This window comes from Chinchilla lanigera, unplaced genomic scaffold, assembly GCF_000276665.1.
Source record: "Chinchilla lanigera isolate Chin_1 unplaced genomic scaffold, ChiLan1.0 scaffold00035, whole genome shotgun sequence".
In the NCBI taxonomy this organism is placed as follows: Eukaryota; Metazoa; Chordata; class Mammalia; order Rodentia; family Chinchillidae; genus Chinchilla; species Chinchilla lanigera.
Window position 1 is genome coordinate 5122709 of NW_004955436.1, and position 15663 is coordinate 5138371.

The 15663-nt window shown below is 40.0% G+C and overlaps 1 protein-coding gene across 1 annotated transcript in view; it reads right to left on the minus strand.

The window, feature by feature from the left end:
- The window catches only part of Trdn (triadin), a 302783-nt gene that overhangs the window by 158764 nt on the left and 128356 nt on the right, over positions 1–15663 (minus strand). The window contains exon 10 of the mRNA XM_005389153.2: positions 3944–4021. Within this exon, the coding sequence (XP_005389210.2) occupies positions 3944–4021 (78 nt within the window). The remainder of the gene's footprint in view (positions 1–3943; positions 4022–15663) is intronic.

A 15663-nucleotide genomic window follows, 5' to 3' on the forward strand; every position in this document is an offset into this window, starting at 1 on the left:
CTCCTCAAACAATTCCAAAATTAAAAACAAACTGACAACAATGACAAAAATGATTCCTTGTGATTATTTAGGTTAGGTCTATTTAAAGTTACTATAGTCAATTTTTCCTAAGCAAATATACTATAAAAAATATACTATGGGGTCAAAGGAAACAAGTGATTCAATATGTAGTTACTCTCTTTATATTCACATGTTCAAAACAATGAAAACTTTATTATAGTGCACAAAGCACATCATGGGAGTGAACAGTGAGGATCTGAGGAAGGTCTGACATAACTTCAAGGCACTAATAAATGTTCTGAGATAAGAAGCACAGTGATATTTCCACAAATAGAATGCGTGGTGAGACAACCATTTCTGAAAGTTCCATGAAAACACAAAGAAGACCTTCCAGGGCCTGACGGATTCATAGAGTGCTGTTACCCATTCAAGGTTCATGTGTTTGTAGCTTTCTACTGATAAAGTTCTAAATTGTTTCCAAACTCTTTAGTAATAGAGCCTCTATATAAATTGCACATTTTACAAACATTAAAATTAAAACATTTTTAAGTTCGTACAATTTGACCGGTGTTCTTCAAATCCAGTAACGTATTTCAGTGCTACTTTTAGGTTTCTCCTTTTTACATAAAGCCGTTTTCTTGCAACTTAGTTCTAAGGAAGTTCCAGACCAAAATAGTGCATCCAGAGAACTGGTATAATCAACTTCACTAAAAACAGCTTGATTAATACTAAATATGTCCTAGTTCCTAATCAATTATGCTAATGAAGTCAGAGGCGGCACATCTGCCAACCCTGACAAAGCCCGTGATCTCAGCGTCGCCTGAGAATGTGGACGCCTCGCAAGCTGCTCAGTGCTCAACACTCTGGCCCTCAGTGCGGGAGCTGTGCCTCTTGGCACACTGAAAGCCGATGGAACTACCGAAGACTCCTCATCTAGAAATGCTGTCCTTCTATTCACTTAAACATAGTACCGAATTCTAGAATGAAATGTCAGGTGAAATCACTCTTTAAATGCAACGCCCCAACCTAAGCATCCCATTTAACCTTTGCCAGATGACAGAGTAACAGACAAAACATTTGCTACTTGGAGGTCTACGAAGTTCTGCGTGCGAGGAGATAAATTGGCTCCAAATATCTGAATATGCTCACTATGAAAGTCTGCCTCAAGTTGGAGACTCTGAGCTCCTTGATTTATGTCCATCATGTTAGAGTCTGATGAAATTTACAGTTACAGGACAGTATTTGCTGCCTTCCCCTTATCTTGTGAACATGTCGATGGGGAGATAGTCAGTTGGTGATTTTATGTCAAATTATCTCTAGTCACATGAGCTATGAAAGCCCAGATGTCAAAAGGACTATAACTCTTACATTTCCCTCTCCTTCTTTTTTGGAGTGAATTCTGTTAGATTTGCTCTAAACTACTCGCTCAATCTTTAGGTAAATGACATAGGATAGTAGCCATCCATGAGACTGCTAAGAGTTTTTGTTGTTATCTTCAGTGTGAACTCTTAAATTTGAGAATAGTTAAGATTTTTAAAAATATTTCACTCAGCAATTCAAAACACATGCAGAGATGGTAAGACTGAGAATGTGTGCTGCTCAAAAACATAAGTGACAGATATGGAAAAGAAAAGTCATTTGTAGCTCAGAGAGAAAATTTAAACAAGCTTAATTGTTTGAGGTAAATATTTAAGCAGCTTTAATTATTTATTAACTAAGTTTACAGGTTGCTGAGCCCCATAGAATAAATGTGTCCCTGCCACAAATCTGTGTGTTGAAAGCTGAACCTCCTTGTGAACTGCGTGGGAAATGGAGAAGTGAAGCAGCTGATTAAGTCTCAACTGGGTTATGGGGTTGAGCCCTGGACTATGGATCTGAAGGCCTCCTGGGTTTGCCCTGCTCTGCACCAGTGAGGAAGAGTAAGATGGCAACATGGCAGAAAGTCCACTTCAGAACCTGGCTAAGCTAGGACCCTCACTTTGGACTGCTTGCCTCCATAGCTGTGAGAAACATCACACTGTGTAAGCTGACCTGTCTGGGGTAACTGTTATGACCACTCAAGATAACTCAATGAACAAGACTGGTCAGGAACCTAAGAAATGTCACATCAAGAGGAAGTTGTCTTTATGTAATTCTCACATGCAGGAACAATATCTGGAGCCAAGAGAGCACGTTGGTGAAGTGGAGACAGGGGTATTGAGCAGAACGCAGAAGTCTGTTCTACCCAAGGCATTCACACTGACAAATAAATAAGTGAAAGATCTGTGTGTGCAAATGAAATGCACTGGAGATTGGAGGAGGTGAGAGACAGCAGGTCCACACCTGGGGCTACATGTACACAATTCTGTAAATGTTCAAAAAGCAGTGTCAGTGCAGTCTTCAAGCAAGATGCCCATGAACTTTACCCTGAAGCAGTGCCCTGTCACCAACCAAAAGCATTCTTTCTTCGGTAAGTGCTGACTTACAATTCCATGGGGTATTTATTTAACATTTACAATGATAATTAATCCTAGTTGTGTAAAGGACCATACGAAGTCGTTTACCTACTGTAATAGGTTGCTGTGATTTAGAGGTTAAAGGTGACTCCTCCAGACCTGGAAGGGACTATGACCTGGGGAAGACTTCTGTTTTTTTCTTGGCTTTATTATTTGTGTTTTTATATCTGTAAATGAGTCAGGGCATGGGAGAAAGTGTTTATTAATCTATAAATTCCCATACTTGGACAGTGTGTGTGCTCTGGCCTAGCTTGAAAATGTCCTTCAAAAGTCTCACGTGTTTGGAAGGTGACTGGGTCAGGGGGTGCTGTCTTCATCAGTGAACTGGCCCATGGATGAGTCCGTAGCTGACTGTGCCCTTCTGAGGTGGAGCACAGGCAGAGGGGCCAAGTCGCAGAAGGGGTGACCTGCAGGGTGGATTCTTGTCCCTCCGTCCTCCCTCCCCCCCCACTTCCTGGCTGCCCTGGGTGAGCAGCTTCCTCTACCGTACCTTCCGCCATGTACTTCTGCTGACGCTGGACTGAGCCCACAGCAAACTGGGCTAAATAAGCCTCTCCTCCCTTACGCTGAGGGTTTTGGGCATTTCTCTGAGTAACAAGGAAGTGACTAAGACTCTGACATGAGCCCGTGGTCCTGATCTAATGAATAATTGTTTGTGGCTTTTTTTTTTTTTCCTGTACCAGGAATAGAACTCATGACCTTGCACTTGCTAGGCACTGTACCTCTGAGCGAAATCCCCAGCCCCTAATGAATAATTGTTAAAGGAATGAATGAACAAAACTTAAAAAAAGATTTCAGATTTCCAGAAAAAATGACCATCATTACATTGACTTCATTTTACTTTTCTGTTCTTGGAACATCCTATTTTGAAGAACTACTTAGCAGCAGTAGCATCTGCTACTAACTGTACAAAAGCACTTACAGACTATATGTAAATGCATGAGTTATATACATAGACACGAGAAAGTACACATGTTCATACTCACAGGTCAGTGCTCTTCACTTTCTGTACTAGAGAGGACAACATTCATGAACACTAAATCGATGTAACTTCTCAAATGTAGCGTGTTTGTAAAAGGTGAGATTGGATTCAAAATCAGAAACTTTGGTACCAGAGTCTTCAGACAGAAGGTCAATTAAATTGAGGTAAAAATGCAAGAGTTTCAAGGCCTATCCCTTGTATTAGCCCCTATGTTTTCTAGATTGACTTCCAGGGCAGCAAGCCAGTCACCTTCTAACAGCTAAAAGTAGTCAATATCAAATCTTGAGGGGAAACTTTTTCCCCTTTCTAAGAAGGATCAAACTGGAACTTCAGGAAAAGTGAATGATATTTCACACATAATAAACTCACACAAAATATACTTTATTTTAAAACGTCTGTTGTTATTTTTTGTGTTCTACATTCTAAATTGTCTACAGTAGAAAATGAGGTAAAGAGAAATACTCACCTTCAGGACCAGGTGCGGCAGGAGCGGGTGTGGGGGCCTGCAGTGCTGGCACAGGAGGGGGTGTGGCTGGGCTTTGTCCTGTGCAGGTGACGCAAGGGTAGATTAACAAACTGAAGGTCCACAACAAAAACGACGAGCACTGCCCCTCGCATGCATAACTCACAATCCCGATAAACACTGTTATTATTGTGTAACAAGACAACTGCTATTACTTGAGATCTTTAAAATGACATTTTCACAGACTCAGTTATCTTTAGAGCTGTTTCTAAAATATGTTATTTTCCACAGATGTGCATTATGTCAAACAACTCTGCTGGATTTATTAATGGAAAATGTGCATGTGATCGGATAAAGCAATTTAATTTCAATATGTACTTTAAGGTATGGAAACTAAAATCACAGGAGCTGAGAGAAGCCTTGATACAGTGAAAAATCATCATTTTTCTCAATTCACAAAAAATTCTCAAATAATACAGTAAAGCAATAAAAGAGAGCTAAAATGCATAGGCCTTTTGATAGTGAACACATACATTTTCTCCTGCCAAAACAAATGACCTGTGGTTAAGTAAACAATAAGCCAAAGGGAAAATAGATTCAGTTTTACAGAAGCATGGAAGTTTCCCTACAGTCTCTGGGCTTAGTATTAACTGAGAAAAAAGCAAAGAAAAAAAGCTTGGAAACATTTCTGAGCACTTCTTATCCCAAGTGACATCTTTAATTAACCAATCCCATTCGGGTCAAGCACTGTAAACATTAACCGTTACGCGGTCTCATATGAGACTCCTGTAAAATGTTTTATCATTAGTTTTCATTCCCTGACTCCCACTGGATGTTTTTCTTTTTCTTTTTCTTTTTTTTTTAAATCCAGGAATCAACGTGGGCATGTGTACCTTTTAAAACCTCCTGACAACTAGATATTATCAAATGTCAGCAGACCTGCCTACTCACTGGAAATTTGCCTTTTTTAGAATTCTTGAGAAATTCTTCAAAATTGGTTCTCCCAGCCAAATTATGGTTTAGCAAGCAGAGCAATCAGTGTCGCACACACCGCTTTCCAGGCCGAGCCTTCACGTCAAGCAACGCTTAGCTCTGCTGTGGCAGATTTTCTTGTGACTGCTGCACCCACAGAGTGAGTCAGGAGCACCTTCAGGCATGCACAAAGCGAAGCACATTGTTGCACATCACACAGGCCGTGGAGAAAAATACAAATCCGTATCATGATTGCCATTCCCCACGGGAGTAAAGATTTAGTCTTGGCTGGAGCTTCACGGACAATTCTTTGTCTGTGAGTCAGGCAAAGGGAAGGAAGGCTGGGACCGGGAAGAAGCCTGATGCACCTGATCCTTCCTAAGGAGCATCTAGAGGGGCTCAATGCATGCGCAGCCGGACACGGACAGCTTGTGGGCATCGGAAGCCGAGGCAACGGGCACCAGGACATTCGCCTGCTCAGAAGTGGAGTGGGGTTTGCACCCAGGCTCTGACCCTGCACCCCTCCCGCTGCTCCTGGCTGAAAAAGGGATGTCTTCCTTACGGATCCGTGGGGATGGGCGACTGGGGCTGAGGGGACAGAGGAGGGCGGCTGCGTTCCCAAGTGTCTGCTTTCTTTGTGGCCAAAAGGATCCAACCTTGGAGAGACCTGTTCCTCTGCTTGCTCAAGAGCTGTTCCCAAGCATATTTCCAAAGCAGACGCTTTGGAGCTGGGAAAATGGACAAGGGACAAACGACAGAGCCAGGAGGCGGGGAAGGGATCCGAAGTGACCAAGGCATGTTATGCACATCCAGCAAGCCCCCAGTGGACCGCAGGCTTACTACATTCCACAAACAGAACGCTTCGAGCTTCCAAACCTAGAGAATCTACCTTTAAGAAGGAGCGAATTATATGGTAAAATCTTTAAGTACAAAGGGTCATGAATACAAAGCAGTTGTTTCTAAACGCTAAGGCTTTAAATAATGTCTTCAGATATACTGGTACCTGTTAAATATGAACTGATTTCTACCTTATCGCATACTTTTTTGATTAGTAGAACATGTATAACCATAATCTCATATATGCTTGATGAGCTGTTCTGAAATGTATTGCAAAATATAGAGGAGTTCCTAAGGAATTAGACAGAATTTTCACTGTGGAAGGTTTTTAAATTTACTTGAAGGGATTATAAAGTCATCATTTTATTATAAGCAAAGCTTTACTGAGCACTGATACAGCAGTATTGAAGAACCATGAAACCATTAATACAGTATGGGAAATCTGTGGCAATATATAAATAACACTGCTACTTTAACAAACTTAACTACATTTTCTCACTAAATTCACATCTTCCCACTTTCATTTTTGTCATACATTTACCAATGCCTTGAATGAACTTGAAAGACCAAATTAGCATAAAAATTTGGAATAATTTCACATCCTCCATCTTCAACCCAAATTTGCTCTCAGGAAGTTTCCAGAATATTGGTCTGGCAGAATTTCCAGCATATCTGTCTATAAAATGGACCTAGAGACAGATCAATATATTATAGTGTGATGATGGGAAGTAGCGTATGCAGGTGGATGTGGTAGAGAGATTCCTGGAGGAGGTTAAATACTAAAGGAGCAGGACATCTGTGTCACATCTGTAATCCCAGCACTCTGGAAAGCTGGGGCAGGAGTATTGCCAGTTTGAGCCCCACATAGATTTTGGGTTACTTAGCAACTGAGGGAAATTCTGTACCAAAATGTAAAAGAGGAGGGGGAACTGAGGATGTAGCTTAGTGCAAAGGCCCTGAGCTCAACCCTCAGTACCATAAACAAACCAAAAAGTAAACCTCAACAAGTTTTGCAGATAAAGAAGGGTGGGGCAGGGAGAAGGATTCCCAGTGGAAGTGAGTAAAAGGCCGGACGCCACGGTAGGCAGAACCAGGCAAACAAACTGGAACTTCAGCAGCATGAACAGAATAAAGTAGCTCATCATGTCAGAAATTCGTACAGTGATAACCAGCATTATTCTGGTCCTCAGAATGAGAAGCAGGACCTCAAAAAAAAAAAAAAAAAAAAAAAAAAAAAAAAAGAAGAAGAAGAAGGGGAACCTGATGGCTTCCTGCTCCACAGGGCCAGAGAGAGACAGCACTGGCAGGGGTATTACTAGCTCAGGACCCTGCTGTAGTACAAGAAGGCACCAAAGCCAGTCCCACAGGCCAGGCTGAAAGATGACGGGTCACTTCAGGGCAGACCTCCAGAAAGTCTCCTTTCATATTCAGGTAATGTCAGAGAACCCTGAGATAGAGGCCGTTGTGCTACGTACACTAAGATATTACACCTTAGATACAACACTGCTTAATGAATTATGCTATATAAACTGTTATATTTCCAAATCAACCTTAAAATGAAAGCAAGGTTAACTAGTACAGAGGCAGGATGTATAGGACTCGGATGGACAGACGTGCACGCATGTTTCAGTTCCTTTGCTTACAAGTTCCTTCACTTATAACTGAAAAGTCTCATGCTGCCTCCAAGCCTCTCCCAGGGACTTCACAAAGTGAGGAGTTTTTAAGCAGTGTTATGAGGCTTAAGTGATGAGGTGCCTGGCGCACAGTAGATACTCAAAATATTAATTATTTTCCCCATAATATATTTACAATTTAAATCCCACCTAATTACACAAGAGGATTTGAAGCTGTCTTTTGAAGTAAGAAAACAAAAACAAAGATAAAATTGAACATGACAGAAACAGCAGAATTCATTTACAGGAAAGCGGCTTATAATTTTATTAGGAACGTATTCCTTTGGAATTCCTGAGAATTGTTACTTTGCGAAGGCAAGGTTTAGGTTGTTGAAATTTACATTACCACTCTAAAGGTGCCCTTCATTTTACAAGCTATTACTAAAAGTCCCATGACATTGCGATGTAGTAAGTTGGGTTTAATTTTGTTTTTTGAGTGATTTTGGTTAGCTTATTTCCATAATACTTGAATGGCATGTTTGTGTGCTGCCAATATTTTATTATTTTGAGTTTTCTCACATAAGCCAATTTGGTTGTTCTTGGTTTATTCAGATTCCATAGGGGATAATATACAGCATGCCTTCATTCTAATAATCTAAGCAACTGACATTTTCTTCGCTAAAACGATGAAGGAGGTTACTCAGAGTCTCAAGTTAAGTAGGATAGTCTGAGCTGAATTCAGATTGTACAAAAGGAAAAGAAAGAAGTGACTTCCTAAGGTTTAGCCTGTGTAGCTCCTTTACAAATGACAGCCCGGGTTGAAAGCCATTTCTGGACTACTCCAGCCTTTCCCCTTCGTCTTTGACAAATGTGAGGGCACTTTTTCTTGTATCAGATAAAGACGCTCTTTCACTGGCTTCATTACATTTGCCTGGTGCCATGGGGAGTACCTATGTGGCGACTCTCAACACTTTGGAGAACCTCCTGTCCCACAGACAGGGAGCTGACAGGGTCCTGGGATGAGGGAGGTGCTCTGTGCTTTAGAAAGTGCCATCCATTCAGAACCCACTTCCTTCTTTAAAAAGCACAAGGTGACAAGTGCATAGAAGGTAAGCCTACGACAAAATAAAGTGGAAAGATGTGAATTTAGTAAGAACACATAGTCAAGTTTATTAGAGCAGAATTATTCATGCTTAGGCAATATTTTAAGTTGAAAAATCATTGTCTGGAATAATAGTTTTAAAGTTCATAATTTTAAAAATCATACAATTAAATGAATTCATAGTTTAAGTAAATGGAAAATGGCTTCAACATCTGGCTGAAACGTGACGATGCTAGGGTCATGTGTCATTAGATGCACCTCACCCTTTAAGTCTTCTTACTGATTATCTCCATCTCCTGCCCAATACTCTTAGAACACTTAACCTTGAGAAGAAGACCATAGGGTAGGGGGAGCGCCAACCACTCCTCATTTACCACCTCATCAATTCAAAATACACTGAAATTCAACTCGTAGAATGATTCCAGATTTCCAAATTTGGATTAAACAGAGCTGTCTCCAACTGGGTAAGCATCTGAAGAGGCTTGGAAGTCTGTGAGAGGCAGGTGGAGGGGGTTTTACTTCACATGTAGCTATCTTTAAACTTCACATGTGCATGTTGCTGAATTGCACTGCAGCACAGTGTCCCTTTTCTCATAGCCAGAGGCTTCTTAACCATACAGAGCCTCCAGTTCCCACAGTTTTACGCAAAGAACTGTGCAGCAGGATGAAAGATGAGGCTTGGATGGAAACATGAGGTGAGAGAGTGTGAGACACAGATCAGAAAGGACACAGACAGAGCAAGACGGATTTCATGGGAAAATGAAGAGTAAAAGATTGGACAAAAACAATAAAACACCATTACAACGTCTCCTACTCCAAAGAGTACAATCTCAGAATGTTTTTGATCAATCTGTTTTCTAAAACTAACAATTATCTCCTTCAGTCAATGGCAAGAGACTCAATTTATCAGATTTACCTTCCATGTAGAGATGCATTTTTACAGTATCTGATATTAATCTGAATATGACAAGTTTCATAGGCCTAGGGATTAGGACTTCAGGCATCTGCTGTAGATGCTACTGGTGGAATCTTCCCATGCACATTTCTCCAGTTGTTATCCTGTGGCAGACACAGGGCTTGCGCTATGGGTACAGTGATGTACGTGGCACACTAGTCATGCCTAAGTGAGACACGAACCCATGCGAGAGAGGATGCTGAGCTGGACCAGGTGGGTGGCAGAGGACATTTGCAGTCATTCATGTAACACCTCTATTGAGTGCCTGGAAGAGACTTGTTCTTTGGTGAAATAAATAGGCAATTGTCACTTCAATTAGGACTCAGTTGTCTCAAGATAAAATGAGGATAATGCTATGCGATCCAGCTGGTTTTTTTCAAGTGATTTTGGAGATAATGGTACAAATGAATTAACCGAGAGGCAGCAGTGGAGGTAGGGTACTGCTATCCTTAAGCTTCTATTAACAATAGAGTGACGGTGGTGATCAACAAGCAAGACAATATTTTAGGTCTCACAAATGGGATAGGGCGATTCGGCTCAGAGTACTCGGTGGACTGTGCTGGTTTAAACAGTGACTGAACCGCAAGGCCACCTCACAGCGGTGACCAACTAGAGAGCCTTGTGCAACTAGAGAAGCTTACCTAAGCATTCTATGATGTTGTTTCGAGTCAAGATTTTTTCCTAAAGGCAAGAGCATGCTTTTGAAAAGCTTTAGCATGACTGGTAGAATTGTAAAGATCACTGACTTCAGCGTGAATATCATTTTCAGCAAAAAGATGTGTGAGGCAAAGGGCCGGGGAGAGGCTGCTGAAATAGCCCTGCTGAGAGGTGATGGTGTCTTGAAGTAGGGATTCATTCGTTCACATGACAAATACATATCAGGTGCCTACTGAGTGCCAAGAACTGTTCAAGGGCCGTGGGTTATAGCAGTGAAGGGTACAAATCAAATCTGACTCATGGGACGGAGAGTGTAGAGTGGTCAGAGACCAAAGATAGCATCTGAATAGGTCAAATGGAAACAAGCATCACAGAACATTTATAAGGTGTCCTTTCAGAGTTATGGGCAATGAATTTAAATAGACATTCAGTTAAAATCAAGTAGTAACAAAATGGTTTGATTGACAGCGCACTTTGAAGTAGACTTAGTGGAACATTTTAGTGAATGCAGTGTGGTAACTGAGGAAAACAAATAAAGGTAACTTTCACGATTTGACTTGAGCATCTGGGAACAAATAATAATAATACCTCGATAAGGGTGGTAGACTTTTCCATTCATCCAGCTACTCCTTAATCAACTAATTGCTTAGTCATTAACTGTCAATTTTGCTTATTCAGAAGGGCATTGAAGGTGAATCAATGGTTATTGTATTGGATTTTTCCACTGTTATATCTTACAGGAAGTTAATACTCAAGATTTTTTTCATACTTCTATGAAAGTTTTAAGCAAATGGATTATTTAACATAAATTGGATACATGATCCTACTATAAGGTGTTTAAAACACCAAAAACTTCAACTTCTTAGATCAAAGAGCCATCCTCCAGGCCAAGATGATCATAGTAGGATGGTTTCTTTGCATCTTGATAAAAATATTCTCTAATATTTTCATATGTTATTATATATTTGCATATTCACTTTGATGGAAAGCAAGGAAGAGTAGCCAAATACATATTTCATGCATTCTTTTGATTAAAAATGATAAAGGTAATATAAGTGTTTTTTCTTCTTCACTTTCAATTTATAAAGTAGAAATAATTTTCCATGGAACAGCCAACTGAGGAAGGAAATAAGATTAATTCAGGATTCTACCATTGTTTAACTGATTTCATATCTGTTTATGACAGAATGCCCGATGTTCAGATATACTAAAATAGATGCAAAGAAGTGTGGAATTATGATCATAGAGTTCAAGGTTTTGAAACAGACCTCACATCAGCTCTTATGATACCTGAAGTTTTTAGGTGGTTAAAAAAAGTCTCTAGAAATATAAATAGCTAACATAAGGTCATACATTGAAACCAAAGCCAATTTAAGATTAAAGTTATTTTTGCTTCATTCTTGAGTCAAAATAAATTGCAGTCATTTTAGGTGTTACGAGAAGCGGCTCATTGCTGTTGAATAATGTTCTCTTTCACCTTAGACACTGCACCGACAGGAAGTTGCTCACAGTACTGAAAGGCCTGACTCCATGTTGCTGGACTCCAGCGGGACTGCCACTTGGGATATGTGTGAAACTCTCAGAATTATTATGTCTTCAGGTTTCTGAAGGCATTTTTCCTACTTATCCAAAACAACTCCTTTTTTCAATCCCATTGCAAAACATATTTGCATAGAGGATTGGAGAGAGGGGAAAATAAAATACAGATAAATAGGTAAATACGAATGGTGTTTCTCTTTTACTACGAAGATGGAAAGAAAGGAGATTAACGAGACAAATTAGATTGACTGCAGTTCAGTTCAGCTAATAATAATAATAGCGGCAGACGATGTTGACCTGCGGTTCCAGCAACTTGGGAGGTGGAGGGGGAAGCTAAAAAAGGAAGAAAGGTATTTCCTTAAGCAATCCACTGGTGATGTGAGGCTTGGAATGTACATGGTTAAAGCTTCCCTGAGTGGCAAGACTATGGGAATTACCCACTGGAACATGTTTCATGCTAAAGAACTATGCCTCTAAAATATAACCGGAAGAGTATTTTCATTTGAGAAGAGGCCATGACATTACCGAGAACACTGAAAACCAACGAGTTTAGATGACTTGCAAGTCCACCCAGCTGACATAACGCGGAGCCCTACGCATGCAGGTTCCTACCACAGTGCTGTTCATGCAACAGCGTGCTGTGCTGGTGCCTCTGCTCATTTCATAAATAGCATAAGGGGGACAGGAAAAAATAAAATGTAGAATGAAACTCAGAATACTGCTAAAAAGTTTAAATTAATTGCCAACAAATACATTATTTTACTGTTGAATCGTGTAAATGCCATAGTGTTTCATTTGCCTCTTTTCTGAGATATTAGATGATAGAAATAATTGTAGGATAAAATTTTTCCACAGAAAATATCTGTTACATTAAAATTCATGTGTAAATTTTTAAATGACATAACCATATTGATTTAGAAATGCAGGATTTCAAGGGAAAACATGAAACATTAAAATTCTAGGCTAAAACCTCGGGTTTCACTTATAGCCCTAGGCATATCCCTTCACCCTCCCATGTGCTGATATACTGATCAACTACAGGAAAATCAGCTAATATTCCTTTAACAGAACTGATCATTCTTCTCAATAGAGAAATTATCAATCCTAGTAAAACTGTAGTTTACAAACCAAGTAATTATAGCCTAGAATTCTGGAATATGGGTTCATTTAATGCAGGTCAACATGTAACAGTTTAGGGTATATATAGAACATTACTTCTCCAAGATCTAACACACTTTTAGAGATTTGCTCTGAAACTGAAAAGCAAGTTCCACCTAACTATTGATCATGGGGAACATGAGTGGCAATGGAGGATGAAGAAATAAAGGAAATGATAGCTCCTAGGGTTAAAGTTATTATATTTACAAAAGGTATTAAAGTAACTTAGAAGAACAACTTCACTTCTTACAAGGAGGCTTGACATTTTTGTAAACTATCAAAGCGTGGAGAGTAAATAATGCCTCCTTCTGTCTCCTATCATTTCTGGTTGCTTGACTTCAAGATTCCACCAGAGAAACTGTTGACAGAGAGCAGCTGGCACTGTTGATTGCTACATCAATTCCCAAACTACTAGAACCTGTTGTTTTCATTTGCAGTAACTTCAAGACCCACCAATAACCTTTGTAGATAAATTCCCTCCCTGTCCTCCTTCATGATGCGTCGTCACTCGAGCCGTTAAGAATGAAGTTGAAACGTCCAACCATGGTGCTGGTGACAGTTTATCAGGCCTAGGTTAGCTTCATGGATACCCAGAGAATGTAAAAACAACTTAAACTCAAAATTGCTTCCCAAATTCAGGCGACAAGTAATGTGTGCTCAAGGGGGAGGAATCACAGTCTCTCTGCTCAAAGTTTCTGTGTCAGTCAGAGGCCTCTGACTCACCACGCGACAGCAGCAGCTCTGACAGTGAGCTACTGGCTTCCTTTGGCAGCCACGATAGTGAGACTTAGCTGTACATGTCAAATGCAAAGTAGAGAAGACAGAGACTATGCATTTGTTTTAAACTATACCACTTAGGATACTCAGTGAAGAAAAAGCAAGGGGAAAAATCCTAAATGGCACTGATCCCCCTCTCTTGCTAAAAATTGTACTTGTCATTTTCCATAAATTGTGCAGGTAACATGCAGCCATGTGAGCATATTCTAGAAGTTCCCCCGAGTAGAATTCCTTGATCTCTGAAGTAATCAACTGCTTAGCACAGATTTCTAAGACTTAAACACTTGGGTCCATGCAGAGTTCAGCACAGTGCCTGGCCTACAGCAGCACTCAGTACCCCGTCTCACCTCTGTCCTCATTTCCCGAGGACGGATGTAGATTAAGGTCTGGATGATTCCCTGAGTTTCTCTTCAACTGTACTTTTATCATTCAAAGCAAAGCTCTTTGTAAACTTCCTTTCTTATTATCATCAAATGAAGGGGATAATTTTTTAAAAATAGTGACAGCATCTTTGAAGAAATGGGGTTGCTTCTCTTTATAAAAGGATCTTATTCTTATAAAATGAAATCATTTGCTCGGTTTTAAACACTGCATTAAGCTATTTCCATAGCACCTGGGGTTTGGCCAAAGGATGGGAAGACAGTTGCAAATCTACTTTCTCTTTTGTCCTCACCTGCAGAAAAATTTTGTCTCTGACACAGAAAATGCAAATATTCTATACTCTCAGCGATTCAAAGACAGCTGAGGGACTAAAGCAGAACCAGAGAGCCAATTAGAAAGGAACCTCCTAGTGTTAGGGCTTACCTCAAGGGGAGAAGAATATCTTGAAGCTTTGTGTTAGCAGAGAATTTTCTACAGGATGTTTTAATAAAAATGATGAAAACTTTACATCTCTTCAACAACAGACATGTGACATAACCTGACTATTTCACAGTTCAAGAACGAAAGGAGAATATAACAATAATTATAATTTAATAGGCTTAATGCTATAATTAAATTCACAAATGTAGTCTCCTCATACGAATGACCCCTTTGGAAGTGAGCCAATTTCTCTTTCTGCTTTAAATTGTGTACAATTGATGTTACTTTGTCATTTAAAGCAGTGAGCACTGTTCATTGACCGTCTGCCAGGAGACTTTTTATAATGATATAAAAACCATATCACTCTGGGAGGAAATCATTATTAATACAATCTTTCCATGAATTATAAAAAATAGAAAAGGTTTCTATCTTATGCTGCCATCATAGGGGAGAATATTAACTCAACTGTTTGTTTTTCACAGGGTGCTTTGCTATGACACTGGGGTATTTTTCTCATGTCTATTTTCATTCAATTTACAACATGTCCAACGTTAAAAGCAGTCTTGTTTACTAAGCAAGTGCTGATTAAGTGAACACTGGGCAATAACAATGAAAAGTCATTTGTGGGTGATACTTCTTCCCTCAGGAAGCCAGAGTATCAATTGCAAAAAAGAAATACTGCACAGGAGACAGCAGTGGACAGTTCTGAGGCAGCTTGTAAACGAGTAAGTGTGGTCAAGGTCGAAACTAAAGCAAAGCGGGATCTAATTTGAAAGAGAACATAGTGATGTAGGCCACATCAATATGGAGTAATGTTTTGCTCACTTTTCCCTTGTGTTAATTTCTCACCTGGTTTTAATCATTTTAAAAGCATTCCAGTTTTATAACTATCGTTTCCTCCTGTATAAAAAATCAACCACCCCAATAGGAAGAAATACGGAGCTAGTGTTGCAGTTAGCAGCAAACACAGTAAAGCTGACGATTCCTGCCACTCACAGAACAAGCCGTGGGGAAGCCTGTCCGAGCCGCTTACTCCTCTCCTCTCAGGACTTTTGTAGCAAGTATGTTCTGTATCAGACGACACAGCACTAAATGAGTGGCTCTTTTCCTTGTTCTGCCTCAAATGCTTTATGCTGCTCACTATTGTTTTGTCATAAGCTCTAGTTGGACTGTTACCTCCTTCTGCTTTGAAGCTGGTGCTATGGTCATCAGCGTCGGGCATATACTAGAGATCCAGGGACTGCGGGGAGACCGATTACTAGGATGACCGAACACATCATACTATAAGGTTGAAACAGGCAAAATAAGTGGC